The following is a 15842-nucleotide window of genomic DNA, read 5'->3' as shown; positions in this document are numbered from 1 at the left end:
TGCACTCTATGAGATACGTACGATGAATACGTAGGCAGAGAGTGCAGTGCATGAAGCATGTGACGTCTTTCCTCGAGTGTAGAGGGAATGTACTGTAGGCGCCAGGTTGTCAATCCTTCGCATACTGATATTTTCCAATTCCATACTCGATGAAGGAAGAGAAGGATCGGGAGTGGATACGCGGAGATGGAAATCGGAAAGTGTAGCGTATGCGGCGTCTTGGGCGTCTTTTCAGGGCTGCCGGCTGCGTCTGCTACTACTGTACTCTATATGCAGGTTCTACCCCCATACTTCTCCAATGCCGGAGTCCCACGTTAAGTTCCTGACCGCATTTTCAAAGGGCCCTGGAATCGGGCGCATCGGATGCAGATCTTACAACGTACATGAGTGGTTTTATCCAACGTTGTGATTGCTTTTTCCAGTGAAACGCTCAGGCATCTCATTCTGAATTGGGACGTGTTGCGCATGCCGCTCGGGATGATTTTTCCCAATTGACCGACTGGGTTGGATCTCTGTGATTGCGTCCGAGCGCTTGCAGCCGCCCGCGTATTGATGTCCAATCCTGGAATGCATTCATGCGCCCGAGCTTGCAGTTCCCGCGACAGAGGGCGCCAAGTTATGCGGAGGATCAGGTGCAAGCTGCTTAATAGAGTTTCAAGGCGGCATCTAGAACCCTCGATGTGAGGAACAGCCGCGCCAGGCGACGATGCGGGATAGGCTGGTTTGTGCTTGCCGGGTGGAAGGCCAACCCGGAAGGGGGTATAGAGACTAAAGCGGGTATACAATAATGGTCGGGCAAGAGGGATTTCAACTGTCAACATCACACGACGCCAAAAGCCTGTAATTGCAGGATGCTGGCTGCATTGATGGAGATGAAGCAACAACGCTCCTCTTGATTTTTCTCGGGTGTTCTTGCGTGAAGAAGGATCATACTGCAGCCGGACGTAGGTGTTGTCCTCAGACTGAGGGAGAACTATCGAGTCCGTAAATCAAAAGCAGATTTCGCGGGCCGTCTTTCCGAACAGGTCAAGAATCTTGAAGTCGTCAAGGTCCACGCTAGCTCGAGCAAAATGACCAGACGCTGTCCAGCGATATCGATCTGGGTCTCTCTTGATCAGCGACTGAAAGCAGCCTTCTTCACTCTGGCAGCCATGAAATCCTGACAAATTCTTCCTATATTGAATAGAGATCGAGACAGGACTCCACCACCAAATTTTATCGAACGCGAGGCCATCACGCTGATGGGCCACCGCCCAGCAGGACACAGAGCTAGCATCCGCAAAAACAGCGGCCCGCTGATTGATCCGGGCATTTCTTGCCACATCGCTCCGCGGTGAAAATAATCCCGTGACATCGCAGCTGAAGTCCTTCCGCTTCAATCACTGCTCAAAGCGCAGATGCGATACCTCGGTACACTTCACAGCCTTCTAAGGCTGATTCTGAACGTTGTTTGAGCGAAAGCTTATTCCAGCGGAGCCGCCACCAGGCTAATGTTCATATCAGCTAGCACCAGGAAGGTAGGTAGCATCGACTTGCCCCGCAATATCACGCCATGTCTAGGCCTCGCGGAGCCCTGAGCCTTCACCGGGAGATAACCCCGCCATCAATACAAGTGCTGACGACAATCTCCTAGCATTTCTCGTGCTGATGCAACCGAACTGAAAACCCCATCCCGGAGCCGCCGGATCCGATATGCGGAGAGCCTGAAGCTCCCTAGTCCAATAAGCCTGAAAGCGTGCCCGGTGCGCGTAAGGCCAAGGGTCTCCAAGAGCGGAGTCTCGGCATTTTCTCGGGCGGCAACTGACCAAGATAGGGACGATGAAGCAGTTCAAGCCGTCCCAATCGCGAGAGATGGGAAGCGAGGTATTATTTGTCACTTGGAAACGGAGAAATGGGAGAGAATCCGGGACCTTGGGGTCGTTTCGGGCTCAATCATGAGCAATCGGAAATGGGTCCACCTCTTTTGCCCCTCGCCAAGACGGTGCCGCCGACCATTTCTCTCAGCCCCCATCGCGTTTCCGCTAAGCCCTCGACAATTGGCAATGTTATCTCGAACGTATCGCATCGTTTGGATTCGACACGTGCATCGTTGGATGTTATCAGTAAGCGGGGCCGCTGGCTGTTTTCTTTTTTCCTCCGTGGGCCGACGGATGATGCACTGGTAGCCGTCAGCCTGGTAGGGCCGTCTCACTCTCGTTGTATTGGCCGTTATGGGATCTGTCCCAACGTTTCGGCAGTCGGATTTCCTTAGCAATAAGAAGTAACCAGATCAGCTGCATGAAACTTAGAGAAATTCAGACAGTCGATGTAAGATCGCATCGACTCCGGGGTTGCGCGAGAAGAAGAGCAGATGCTGAACGAAGAAGGCGTCCGCCGAAGGGGGCCGGCGCCAAGAATTAGATAAGCACCAGTAGGCTATCATACCTCTGGTCATGTGACAAGGTTGGGGTAATACTTGCCTGATCCGTCTCCAAATCTGAAGGCGGGGTCGTCGTTGTTCCGGATTCTGTGCTGAAACGGGCTCTTCTGTAGGGATAATGCGTCTCCAGGCATCACAATTACGCTATATCGACAAGGTGCAGGACGCCCTGCGAAAATATGACGAGCAGCTGCGGAGCATAAACAAGAAAGTAAGCTTAGCCAATTTAACCGAGGAAGCATCCGCATCTAACCGTCACTGTCACAGATATGGTCCGATCCTGAGCTCGCGTACCAGGAGCACAAAGCCCACGACCACATCTGTGAGCTATTTGATGCGCTCCAGTCAGAAGGGTACACCGTCCGGCGCCATACGGGCTAGACACATCGTTTGAGATTGAGTATAGGCATGGCCGGGCCGGCGCTGGCCGGGTCCCAACATTCAACGCCGAATACGATGCCCTCCCAGGAATCGGCCATGCATGCGGCCATAACCTCATCGCAACTAGCTCGGTAGCCGCGTTCATTGCGACGGTCGAAGCATTGAAATCTGCCGCTCCTAGTGGGCTGAGCTACACCGTTCGTCTCCTAGGAACACCAGCAGAGGAATCAGGCGGCGGGAAGATCCGGCTGCTAGAGAACAAAGCATACGAAGATGTCGATGCCTGCCTTATGCTCCACCCGACGTCTTCCTCCGTGATACCGGCCAGACCTGCGCTCTTAAGTCTGGCAAAGGCGCCAGAAGGCGGGTTCCTTGCGAACGATAAGGTCCGCGTTACTTTTACTGGGAAGCCAGCGCACGCTGCGGCAGCACCTTGGGATGGTGTTAATGCCCTTGATGCTGTTGTTGCGGCGTACGTGACTATCTCCCTTCTGAGGCAGCAGATCTTGCCTTCTCAGCGAGTCCACGGGATCAGTGCCGATGGCGGCGATAGGTCCAACATCATTCCCTAGTCCGCGAGCGTAAATTACTCCATCCGATCACCGACTGTAGCGTCCTTGAAGCCGCTTACCGAGAGGGTCGTGAAATGCTTTGAAGCCGCCGCTCTCGCGACGGGTTGCAAAGTGGATTTTGAATGGTACGTCTTATTTAGTAACTCCTTCACTCATTCGTTTTTTCTCTACGCCGTCGACTTTACAGCTTATGAATTAGGGTCCCTCCTACGCAGACGTAAAGTCCAACACCCCAATCTGCGAAAGTTACGTCACTGCCATGCGCGCAATGGGTCACCACGTCCTGCTAACCGTCCCACCTGGCGCAAGCGGCGCAGCCTCAACAGACATGGGCAACGTATCGTACACCGTCCCCGGTTTCCACGGGATGTTTCTGATCCCCGTGAGGGGGGCAATCATACGCCGCAGTTTACGGATGGGGCGGGATCGGACGAGGCGTTTAAGCGGGCTGTTGAGTGTGCGGGGGAGATGGCGGTTGTGGCTTGTGAGCTTTTGGAGGATGAGGGGTTTGCGAGGAGCGTGAGGGAAGATTTTCTTGGGGGTGGGAATAAGGACTACGAGGTTTCAGCGGGGGGTGGGTGTTGGCCTGGTAATCGTATATATAGTATCGCAGGGTAGTTTCGAGGACTTGGAATATATTGGAGAACGTCACCGCGGAAAGAGATTGATGAGAAATAGAGATAGACGTCACCTTCATTGCACCTTCTCTACAACATTGCATACTATATATCCCGGGTCTAGAGAGTAGGCCTCGAGGCCTTAAGTAGTCATAGCTTAACAATCTTTATATTCCGAACCATTATACACGCTTAGAAACCTATTGAAACAACCCTCGAACCTCTAAGCAGTAGGGCTAACGATCTTATCCTTAACATAGAGATCAACATACTTGTCAACCTCATACGCCTCAATCTCAGCCTTGTTGTTACCAAGATCAACAAGCTGCTTAAGACGTGCCTGGTCAAAGTGAGCCTTCAAGTGGCGCTCGTACTTGCTCAGGATCTCAGGCTTAGCTTCCTCGCGACGCAGACGGTGGCCGAGCGGTGCCTCAACGACAACCTCGTCAAGGACGGTTCCGTCGTTCAGAGTCACAGTGAGAGCGTTGGGGATGGTGCGCTTGCTCGGGTCATGGTAGTCTAGGGTGAACTTGGGGTCTTCGACGCAGCGGATGCGCTTGCGGAGGTCCTCGAGGAGAGGGGAGGTAGCGGCTTCGGAGCCGTCGGCGTAGTCGTTTGCTGTTAGGCGGTTGAAGGTGAGCATTGTGGCGACCATGTACTGAACGCAGTGGTCGCGGTCGGCGAAGTTGTCCATGGCCTTGAATTGCTTGTCGATGATGCGGATGCAGGCCTCGTGGGTGCGGTTGGTGACTTCCTTGATGTCCTTGGCGCTCTTGCCCAGGGCTTTGAGCTTCTCGTTGACAATCTCGGCAGCCTCAATGGCGGTTTGCGAGTGGAATTCGGCTGTTTATCTATTAGCAGTATACTCAAGTAGGACGTAGGCTGTACATACCAGGATATGAAACCTTGAAGAGAACGTTCTCCATCACGTAGCTGCCATAGGGGCGCTGGAACTTGAACTTGTTGCCCTTGAATAGGACGTCATAGAAACCCCAGACAGGTGCGGAAAGGACGGTGTGAAGTCCACCCTCACCTTTCTGTACCTTCAGGACAAGGTTGACGGCGCGCTGGCAAGCGTCACCGGCAGCCCATGACTTCCTGGACATGGTGTTGGGGGAGTGTCTGTAGGTGCGGAGACTTTGGCCGTCAACCCACGCTTGGGTGATGGCATCGGCGGTCTGCTTCTCGTTGAGGCCGAGCATCTTAGAAACAACAGCGGTGGTAGCGACCTTGACCAAAACGACGTGGTCCAGACCGACTTTGTTGTAGGAGTTCTCCAGAGCCAAAACACCTTGGATTTCGTGGGCCTTGATCATGGCCTCCAAAACATCCTTGATTGTCAGGATCTTGCCTCCAGCAATGTTTCCACCAGCGCGATTGGTGCGCGAGATCCAGTCAGCCACGGCGAGAATACCACCCAAGTTGTCAGAAGGGTGACCCCACTCAGCAGCAAGCCAACAGTCGTTGTAGTCGAGCCAGCGAATCATGGCACCAATGTTGAAAGCACCATTTACCGGATCCAGCTGGTAAGGGGTGCCAGGCACGCGAGTACCATTCGGGACGACGGTGCCTTCGACAATGGGACCAAGGAGCTTGGTACATTCCTTGAACTTCAAAGCTTCCAGACCACAACCAAGAGTGTCAAGGAGAACCAACCGGGCGGTGTCATACTAAGAGCGAGTATTAGGTTTATTGCAGATTATAAGCATATCGATTCAGCGAATTGGGTCTCGTACCGCCAGGTCGGAGTCCACCTTGTAGTTGTGGATGTAGTCCGCCATGTCTTTGATCTCAGGGTCATAGCCCTTCTGGCCAGCAGCCGGGATCGGCGCAGCAGATTGCAGAGACGTCATGGTTGAGAATCTGGAGACGCGAGGCAGAGTCGGAGACGACGAAGCTCTGCAGGAGTTGAGAATGGAGGATGAGGAGGAAGTGCGGGAGAGCGATGCGATGCGGGACTGGAGATTGCGGGGAGACCTGTGGGTCAGCCGTCTCAGCGCTGAAGAGGCAGACATAGTATAGAGACAGAAACAGAGCTGGAAAGAAGATTGCTATACTCAATTGAGGTCAGGAGAAGAGAAGGATCGCTTGGTCGAAAGGGAAGAGGAGGAAGAAAAGAAGCGGAGAGTCGGATGAGCACAGGGAAGAGCCTGGGACTGGGAAGGGAGGGATTAACGCTGGACCGACACCTCGCCGACGCAGCCGAGGCCGTTCGCTTTTGTTATGCCTCTGGCCCGGCACTTTAACTCTTGCTAGCGGTTACACTCGGTGCTTTTACTGTCCGATCTCGGAATATAATATCTTGCTTCGCAGCTTGAATTTGGCTTCCCATTCTTTGAGCTATCCATCTCTACTTGTGGCGCTTTTCGGCTGTTGAGCGCTTCAGTGAGTGTCTCCCCGGATTGCCTCTACCCCGCACCGGACGACTCCATTCGATCCAGCTCAACAAAACCTCCTGCCGTCACCCCAATTGGCCCTGACGCAATCCCCAAATACCTATACCAGCTCGGATTGTGATCCCAAGAAAACATATCTAGGGCTTCCCCATACTTTTGTTAAGACTCGAATTGGCCCAGCAACTTCAATATTTCCTCCCCGCGGTTTCCATGGTCGGCCGGCATCCTCCCGCGGCTAGTATCAACAGCATGTGCTCCTTCACGGACCGGGAAGCGATCAACTTTTACCGACCATCGCTTCGCGCTCGTCGGTCTCTCGGAGCGATCTTACAACCTCCTCATGTATGGCCTTTGCGAGGACCGGAGGAACAGCATTCCCGATTTGCTTGGTAGCGTTTCTCTTAAATCGAAACTCCATGGGAAACGTCTGCAAACAAGCGATCTCTCTGCTTGTAAAAGTCCGCTTTCCAGACGGATGATAATCCTCACCTCCATTGCATGTTATTGTACCAGCTTGACGGTTGCCATCGTAGGGGGGTTTCGACAGAACTCTTCTGTTCTCGACATCGTGATGACTGGCTCCCGGGGGGATGTTCGAAATAGCCTGGTTGATTGTGGGAAACTCTGGCAAACCAGACCCTGGTGGGCCGTGCGTTGGCTTGGGCATTGCTGGAAGGGTCTCCCCTGGTCTAAAATCATTAGCACGTTGCGGTGCCTTGATCTTGGACATTCGAGCATACCCAGAGGCAATAACAACCAGTCTTTTACGTTTCTGGGGTACTCCGTGTTCTTTGCAGATCAGGATTGCCCACCGCACGGAATAACCACTCTCTATAAAATCGCGTACCACGGATCGGAAATACTCTTGATGCCGGTCAATCAGCCCGCTCGTTTCTTCCATGGTGTGCACTCGAGGTTTCGCTTTGCGGATAAGGTCGCCGCAAGAGAAAATACATGCTGAGTTGGCATCATCATTGGCGCTCGCTCTTGTTTTTGCTGGGGAAAACGTCTGGCAAGGTGGGGAGCCGTGGGTGATATCGACTCTCAAGAATTTTTCATTGTTGGCCAGGAAGCTGAATATATCACTTTCTTCGCACACAGAGGTTGCGAAGTTCAGCCGGTAAGTAGCCGCAGCTTGGGGGCATATATCGAAAGCCCATTTAGGATGCAAGCCAGCCATATCGGCTCCGCATGATACACCACCGGCACCACAAAATCCATCACCGAAGGTATACTTCCGCCGCATCCTCTTTCCCGAGCCCAGGTCGGACTGTTCGCTCTCTTCAGCATTGTCCAACACAATGACCGGTGGCTGAATGTCGGCCTCTTCGCTACCAAAAGGAGCGGTCTCACCCCGCCAACAGCGGCGAAGGGTAGCAGGACTCGTACAGAATTCTGCATCGGCTTCGTCATGTGTCAAGTACTCAACGGAGAACGAATTACTGTCAACTTGTGTGTCCTCTTTTAAGCGGCAAAAAAGGCTTCTAGGATATTTGGCTCTCTGGGGGTCTTGCTTGACATGGCAGTTATTGGTAAAGTGAACTGTCACAAAACGTCGAACAAATCCCAGGAGGACATTTTCAGTGTCATAGGCTTTCCAGACCACTTCATTCTTCCACTGGGGAAGATGAAGGCCATTGCGATGGTTGAAGTCGCTGGCACGAGGGCGTAGCTTGTCTAAGCGCCGACCCTGGAGAAATATCTCACCCGTTGGGTCTTCCCATATGTGGCATATTCGAAGATAAGTATCATCGTGGAGCTCCACGGTCTGGCCGGGCTTGACCACAATCCCATCATCACAGCAGGCCTCTTCCAGGTATTTCCCGTCTTGAGACCATAGACTCGGTGCAGGTGTAGAACGAGCGGCACGCAAAGATTGGAGCCAGTCTTCACGCAGTACTTCGAGGACCTCATCGGTACCCAGATCGTCCTCATTGTTTCCCTCGAAATCGAGTGTGACACTACTAGCGTCACTTTCAGCATCTTCGTCGATTATCATGAGAGTATTGATGTCGGTCATATTGCAAACGCCGAGAATAGTGCTGAAAAGTGAGTTGAGATGAGTGGGATATTAGAGGTAAGAGTAGGAGGAGCTGAATTCACAAGGCAGATGTAGGAGTGAGCCGATGGTGGATAGGGCAAATGTACGTAGAATAGAGAGAAGTGATGGTAGCGGATGGTTTGGGCGAGAAGAAAGTGTTGGAGAGGTTATAGAAGGTTGGAGGGGGGGGGGAAGAGATATTCGTGGAGAGAGCTAGTAACAGAAAGGGCTCAACGGGACAATGAACTCAAGCGTGAGTGAGACAGTCATGTTTGCCAGCAGGCTTATGTCTCAAACAGAGAGTGAATTGCAATAGCCGCGGCTTGCCATAATGGCTCCAGGGCCAGGTAGACAAAGCAGTTACCTAGAATGCTATCAAATGGCCTATGTCAAATTCTCCATTTCAACAGACAGGAAGGGCACATCCCTTTTCAAGTAGGTGATTGTTGATCACTGATGAGGTAGAAGCGAAGCTATACAAAGAGTGCATGAGAAGAACTAGTAGTGTACTAAACATACCTTGTCTAACCTCTGCCTCTCCATCTTGCTAGCAGCAGCAGCGCAGTTTTCGCCACTCTTATTTCCTCTCAAGCACTTCCTCACTTTTGGTTGTTCGCTGCTCTGTTACTCCATCCTACATGTCCGGTCCCGGCAGCAAATAGAGCGGTGTTAGTCAGCCGTGACTAAGCGCCGATAATGCCGCCGAGCATCTGGGTCACGCGTCTTGTTGCGGTTTAGCGGGGAAAATTCTTTGGAGAAGACGGAGTGAAAAAGATGAGGTTCCAATTCTCCTCCTTCCTTTCCTCCTAAAGACTCTTCTTAGCCATGTCCTCTCTTGCCCCTCCTATACCTCCGTGGTCCTGAGTCCTGCCAACGGGCCTCATCCCTGTGCAGGCCCTCTTTTTCAGTGTCAATCGCCCTCCCTTGTTATGTCTTCATAGCAAACCCCTCTCCGACGTCGCTCCCTCAATCAAGTTCGGTTTTTTTCCAACCAAACCCCACCACACGCCGTGCTCTGGATTACCCCTCTGCCTTCTCTTGTGAGTATTTTCGTTCGTGCTCTAGGGCATTTGATTCTTTTGCTTCCTTCCTTTATGATGATATTTCCGTTTTATATAGATGTTAGACTTCCTAAGCATTCTTGCGGACACTTTCCGGCCTGACAACAGCTATATAATTATGCCTTTTCACTCCACTGGCTTGGTTTGGGCTCGTTTTGGCTGACAATTCTGTTGATCTGCAGTAATCCTATCAACTAGACAAGATGTGTGGTATTATCGCCTTGATCCAGGCGAATCCGACCTCCTCCGCGGCCATCGACCTTCATGAGGCTTTGTACCTCTTACAACGTGAGTCCTCAATATGCCCCAGATATACTCCGCTATCATATTGCGGTAGATGGTGTAACTGACGGTTACGTGATTAGATCGAGGTCAGGATGCTGCTGGTATCGCAACCTGCGCTGCGGGTGGTCGCATCTTCCAGCTCAAGGCCAACGGAATGGCCGCCAAGGTCTTCTCCGACGGCGCTAGGGTGGCAGACCTCCCGGGCTATATGGGAATCGGTCACCTGAGATATCCCACTGCGGGGAGCAGTGCAAATGCCGAGGCTCAGCCTTTTTACGTGAACAGTCCGTACGGCATCTGCCTCGCTCACAACGGAAACCTCATCAACGCTCCGGAACTCAAGAGGTATCTTGATTTCGAGGCTCACCGTCACATCAACACCGACAGTGACAGCGAGTTGATGCTGAACATCTTCGCTGATGAGTTGAGTGAAACCAAGAAGGCGCGTGTCAATCAGGAAGATGTCTTCGCTGCCTTGAGCAGAATGTATGAAAGGTGTGAGGGTGGCTGGGCTTGTACTGCCATGCTAGCGGGTTTCGGTATCCTGGGTTTTCGTGACTCGTATGGTATCCGTCCTTTAGTCCTTGGCTCTCGTCCCTCGCTTGATGGTCCGGGTACGGATTACATGATGGCTTCCGAGTCTGTTGCTCTGCACCAGCTTGGCTTCACTGGCATGCGGGACATCCAACCGGGTGAGGCCGTTTTGATCGAGAAGGGCGGCAAGCCTGTCTTCCGTCAAGTGGCTCCCCGCAAGGCCTATGCCCCTGACATCTTCGAATATGTCTACTTTGCTCGACCTGACTCTGTCATTGACGGCATCAGCGTCTACCGCAGTCGTCAACGTATGGGTGACCACCTTGCTGCAAAGATCCTCCAAACTCTTGGCCCAGAGGTCGTCAAGGACATTGACGTCGTCATTCCCATTCCCGAGACGTCGACAACTTCGGCTGCTGCTGTGGCCCGCTATCTTGACAAGCCTTATTGCCAAGGTTTCGTCAAGAACCGCTACGTCTTCCGTACCTTCATCATGCCCGAACAGAAGACTCGCCAAAAGGGTGTCCGCCGTAAGCTCAATGCTATGCAGACTGAGTTCAAGGACCGAAATGTCCTTCTCGTCGACGATAGTATTGTCCGTGGAACAACGAGTAGGGAAATTGTCACCATGGCTCGCGAAGCTGGTGCCAAGAAGGTTTACTTCGCCAGCTGTTCACCTGAAATTACGTATGTTCACCTGTCTCATCTTTCTCAGCGGGACTCCTTTGCTAACTTCCGATAGCCATGCTCACATTTACGGAATCGATCTTGCCTCCCCTTACGAGCTAGTCGCCCACGGCCGTGATGCTGAGACTATCGCCAAGCACATCGGTGCGGATAGCGTCATCTACCAGACGCTAGATGCCCTGAAGGGTGCTTGCGCCGAGATTGCCCAAGAGAATGGCTTGGAAGAGCCGCGCAATTTTGAAGTGGGTGTCTTTTGCGGCAACTACATTACCCCTGTGTCAGAAGGCTACTTCGACCACCTTGAGAAGATTCGAGGCGAGGGCCGGAAGGTCAAGGCTATCGACCGTGCCAAGGAAGCCGTCACTCACGGTTTTGCCAGCGAGAAGGATTTCCAGATTGCTGCCAACGGTGTCAAGATGTCGGGCGGTCAGCTTGTTCCTGCAGCCAACCCGGCCGAGTCAGATGTACCTCAGGTTGGTGTCTATGGCGGTAACAAGCCGCCTCCTCTCGAGGAGGAAGAGCCGCCCAAGGTTAAGGATCGCATGGACATTAGTATCCATAACATCGCCGATCATAACTAGACATTCTCACTTGCTCGCCCCGTCTCTTTGGCATTTGGAGTCTTGGAGTTTGTAAAAGCTAGACAAAAGGTTCAGGGAGGCCGTTTGACGATATTCCATCCATACCACGAAAGACATGACTAGAGATGTACATATGATCCCAGCTACCGTATAGAAAATAGAGGTAGAGGTTGATCCCACGCCGATCGACCATTGATAGTGACCATGAAAACGGATTAAATTTTGAGTACTCCGGCTTTTCTTTGTCTACATTCCTGATGCTACCCATCAGGCTCGTCACTTTATATCGATTTTAAATTTTTGCGATCCTTGGAGGTTTGTCCCTGGCCATCGAAGATCACTGCATCTGGCTGGAACTTCCGCTTACGTCATTGCTTCCAAGCTCCGATCCCCAGCGTCTCATCCTCCAGCTCCATGGAAAATGACTGACATCTATTGAGATGGCTCGTTCTATCTGCTCAGCAGCTGGCCGAGAAGCTGCATTGCTCGCAGGCGAGTTGAGCAACATCGCCCCAGAGCTACAAACCACAGCAATTGATACTTCCTGGCCCAGAAGATCGACTCGATCAAGGACTGCGGCACGACAGCATGACGCCATACATCAGGCGAAGCCCAATCCCAACCAACCGCAAAAGAAGCAGAAAGAGCAGAGAAAAAGGAAGATAGGCACGAAGCTCGACGATGTCAACGACCTTCCTCATAATCTCGGCTCGGTGGCTGAACTTGCCCGAGCCAAGACCGAAGATGAGGTGAACGGCACAGCCAAGGCAGAGGTCAAGGAGGAGAGTATAGATCTCCTTAAGCATGAGATCCAATATACCGTCGACAAGGCTACGGAAACCCTTCTACCTTCTTCGCCGAAGAAGAAGGCGAAGAAGACGAACACGTACGGGCTCACGCCTGGTGTGACACCATTCCCCGACTGGCCTCATCCAATGCCAGAAGAATGCGAAGAAGTCAATCGACTCCTCTCAAGCATTCATGGGGAAATAATTGCTCCAACCACCATCCCCGAACCGTCCCTAACCGTGACTGGCTGTGGCGAGGTCCCGTCAGTACTTGACGCCCTTATTCGCACTTTGCTGAGCGGTGCCACGACGGGGAGAAACTCTGCAGCGGCTTTTAACGGTCTCGTGCAGAGGTTTGGGATTCTCAAAGATGGGATTGGCAAGGGGAGTGTTGATTGGAATGCTGTTCGGAGGGCGTCTGTCAAGGATGTCTTTGAAGCGATCAAACCCGGTGGCTTGGCGGATGTCAAGAGCAAGAAAATAAAGGCCATACTGGATATGGTCTATAAAGAGAACCAGGAGCGGAGGGACATCCTCGTTCACGGCGATGACGCCGTCGCCAAAGCCGACATCAACGGCAACGAATCCACCAAAATTCAGCAGCAACAACTGAACGAAAAGTCCGAAGGCGCAAAGCAATACGAAATCGCGTGCGCCGACCAGAACTTTCTCACACTCAATTATCTCCACAGTCTGGGTACAGAAGAAGTCATGACTGGCCTCGTGAAGTACCCTGGCATCGGGCCCAAGACAGCAGCGTGCGTCTTGCTCTTCTGCCTGCAGAGACCGTGCTTCGCGGTCGACACGCATATCTTTCGCATATGCAAGTGGCTCAACTGGGTGCCTCCAACTAAGGCGACGGAAATCACGACCTTCAGTCACTTGGAGGTGCGCATCCCGGATATTCTGAAATACTCGCTTCATCAGCTGCTTATTCGTCATGGGAAGTCTTGCCCGCGGTGTCGGGCTATTACGGGGCAGTCGTCAGCTGGATGGGCGGAGGGGTGTGTTATTGAGCACCTTGTTACGCGGACGGGGAAGAGGAAAGGTGGTTGATATGTAGAAGAGCGGTATGACTATGAAGTCAGAGTGGTATACCTCAGATATATATTTGGGGCCGAGGGAGCGCCACGCTATGCGCCCGCGTGTTCGCACCTGATCCGCTATGCTATATACAATAAAGTCATTGAAGGCAGCCGTTCTCATGTTAAAATATATAATATTCATTTAATTGAGCAATATTACCGTAATTGTCCAGTAACTCTATATTCAACAGCAGCCAACCCCTGGCACGTGCCCGGGGGCGCATCGGAGCCGCAGATCAGACATCGAACCACTTTTTTGTACTTTGAGCTTTTTCCTCCTTTCAACTCCCCAACGCCCTCACACGCGCCCTCTTAACTCGATTGCGCGTAAAAATGGAGTGCATAACTCCATACATACCGCCGGCCCTCCTGCCGGTTCTCCTGCAATCCGCGGAGCTCATCCAAGACCAAGCCCACGCGCTCGGTATCGCCGCCCTTTCACTCAGCGCCGTACTCCTGGGTTACCTCTTCATTGCAGGTAGCAGAGAGTCGCCCGTATCGCTTACCGTCTCTAATCCCCCCGAAATCAGCGACAAGTGGACTGGGACTAAATGGGAGGACTTACCCGAGGGAAGCGAGGAGCGGAGGGTTATTGAGGGACAAGTTCGCGGGGTGAGTTTTTGCTGCTGCCAGCTATTCGCATTCTGATTTGAGGCTAACCCATTGTCAATGGATGAGTAGCAATGGAACGAGAATCTGATTATGAGCTACTGCCCCGCGGACGGACGAATACTTGGAACCGGAATCAAGCCTGCGACTGCGGAGGATGTTGATCGTGCCGTGCATGCGGCGAGCAGAGCGCAGGAACAATGGGCTACCACTACGTTTGCAGAAAGGCGGAGGGTGCTCAGGACTTTGCTCAAGTAAGTTCTTACAACATTATCATAGTGGTCGGTGTGGAGATTGACTGTCGATAGATACGTTCTGGAACACCAAGACGAGATCGTGATCGCCGCCTGCCTGGACTCAGGAAAGACCAAGGTCGACGCAACATTCGGTGAGACGCTCGTGACGGCCGAAAAACTGAAATGGACGATCGACCACGGTGAAAAGGCGCTCTGCCCGGAATCGCGACCTACGAATTTCCTCATGATGTACAAGAAGAACCAAGTTACTTACGAGCCTTTGGGTGTTGTGTCGGCATGTGTCTCATGGAACTATCCCTTCCATAACTTCATTTCGCCGGTCATCAGCGCGATCTTTGCGGGTAATGGAATCGTGGTGAAGCCGTCTGAGCAGACTGCCTGGTCTTCGGGCTACTACCTGGAAATCATCAGGAGCGCGTTGGAAAGCTGCGGTCACTCTCGCGATCTCATTCAGAGCCTCGTCTGTTTGCCCAAGGTTGCCAATGTGTTGACTTCCCACCCCGGAATCGCTCAAATCACATTCATTGGCTCAAAGCCCGTCGCACACAAAGTCTGCGAATCGGCGGCCAAGGCATTGACCCCAGTAACTGTTGAACTAGGCGGCAAAGACCCCAGTGTCATCCTCGACGATAGCCGAACAGTCAGCGAAGTCCCCTCCATCGCCTCAGTCCTCATGCGCGGCGTCTTCCAATCCGCCGGCCAGAACTGCATCGGCGTCGAGCGCGTCATCGCCCTCCCAGGAATCTACGAACAACTCCTCGAAACCGTCTCCTCCCGCATCAAAACCCTCCGCCTCGGCTCAATCACCCTTGATACGAAACCCAACGCCCCAGGTGCCCCAGACGTCGGCGCCATGATTTCACCTGCTTCCTTCTCCCGCCTGGAATCCCTCATCGACGACGCGGTCAAACAGGGTGCCCGCCTCATCACAGGCGGAAAGCGCTTCCTCCACCAAACCCACTCCCTGGGCCACTACTTCACGCCTACCCTCCTCGCAGACGTAATGCCGGATATGGCAATCGCCCAAACCGAGCTATTCGCCCCCGTCTTCCTCATGATGCGCGCATCTTCCGTGCCCCACGCCATCGAAATCGCCAACTCAACAGACTACGCTCTCGGCGCCTCCGTCTTCGGCTACAACACTCGCGACGTCAACGCGTGTGTCTCGCGCATCAAGGCCGGTATGGTCTCCGTCAATGACTTTGGCAGCTACTACGCCGTGCAGCTTCCCTTTGGCGGTGTCGGCGGGTCCGGGTATGGTCGGTTCGCTGGCGAGGAAGGGTTACGCGGCGTGAGTAATATCAAGGCGGTTTGCGTTGATCGGTTCCCGAGGTTGATGGCTACGCGAATTCCGCCAAGAGTGGACTATCCCATTTGGAAGGGGAAGGACGCGAAGAATAACGGGCAGGGAGCGTTCGAGCTGTGTAAGGGGGTTGTTGAAACCGGATATCAGATTACTCTTGCTGGGAGGGTTAAAGGGATTTTGAGGCTGTTGGGGAATATGTAATCCTCTTGCCGACGGCTGTGCA

At 52.9% G+C, this 15842-nt stretch overlaps 5 protein-coding genes across 5 annotated transcripts; 3 read left to right on the top strand and 2 right to left on the bottom strand.

The window, feature by feature from the left end:
- Positions 1-2394: 2394 nt before the first annotated feature.
- Positions 2395-3457, top strand: BDV17DRAFT_124703 (uncharacterized protein). Its single transcript, XM_073754061.1, has 3 exons — positions 2395-2630; positions 2687-2772; positions 2826-3457. Exons 1-3 carry the CDS (start codon positions 2538-2540, stop codon positions 3370-3372), a joined length of 726 nt encoding a protein of 241 aa, XP_073614356.1. The 5' UTR covers positions 2395-2537; the 3' UTR covers positions 3373-3457.
- A 682-nt stretch (positions 3458-4139) lies between these two features.
- BDV17DRAFT_266438 (putative 2-methylcitrate dehydratase) lies at positions 4140-6149 on the bottom strand. The gene is made up of 3 exons (XM_073758283.1): positions 5726-6149; positions 4882-5659; positions 4140-4832 (listed from the first exon to the last, which is right to left on the bottom strand). The coding sequence occupies exons 1-3, from the start codon at positions 6002-6004 to the stop codon at positions 4213-4215; spliced, it is 1677 nt and encodes a 558-aa protein (XP_073614355.1). The 5' UTR covers positions 6005-6149; the 3' UTR covers positions 4140-4212.
- Positions 6150-6230: 81 nt separating this feature from the next.
- Positions 6231-9029, bottom strand: BDV17DRAFT_266436 (DNA cytosine methyltransferase). Its single transcript, XM_073758282.1, has 2 exons — positions 7126-9029; positions 6231-7074 (listed from the first exon to the last, which is right to left on the bottom strand). The coding sequence occupies exons 1-2, from the start codon at positions 8403-8405 to the stop codon at positions 6663-6665; spliced, it is 1692 nt and encodes a 563-aa protein (XP_073614354.1). The 5' UTR covers positions 8406-9029; the 3' UTR covers positions 6231-6662.
- A 661-nt stretch (positions 9030-9690) lies between these two features.
- On the top strand, positions 9691-13418 carry BDV17DRAFT_282590 (uncharacterized protein; the record flags this gene model as incomplete). Its single annotated transcript, XM_073760224.1, has 4 exons — positions 9691-9775; positions 9853-10993; positions 11049-11523; positions 12015-13418. The coding sequence occupies 4 exons, from the start codon at positions 9691-9693 to the stop codon at positions 13416-13418; spliced, it is 3105 nt and encodes a 1034-aa protein (XP_073614353.1).
- Positions 13419-13780: 362 nt separating this feature from the next.
- BDV17DRAFT_282589 (aldehyde dehydrogenase family protein) lies at positions 13781-15820 on the top strand (the record flags this gene model as incomplete). The annotated part of the gene is made up of 3 exons (XM_073760223.1): positions 13781-14059; positions 14129-14310; positions 14365-15820. The coding sequence occupies 3 exons, from the start codon at positions 13781-13783 to the stop codon at positions 15818-15820; spliced, it is 1917 nt and encodes a 638-aa protein (XP_073614352.1).
- Between the last annotated feature and the right edge of the window lie 22 nt (positions 15821-15842).

The sequence above is a fragment of the Aspergillus undulatus genome (genome assembly GCF_047715775.1).
Source record: "Aspergillus undulatus strain CBS 261.88 unplaced genomic scaffold BDV17scaffold_33, whole genome shotgun sequence".
Classification (NCBI taxonomy): Eukaryota; Fungi; Ascomycota; class Eurotiomycetes; order Eurotiales; family Aspergillaceae; genus Aspergillus; species Aspergillus undulatus.
This window is presented reverse-complemented; position numbering and strand designations above follow the sequence as displayed.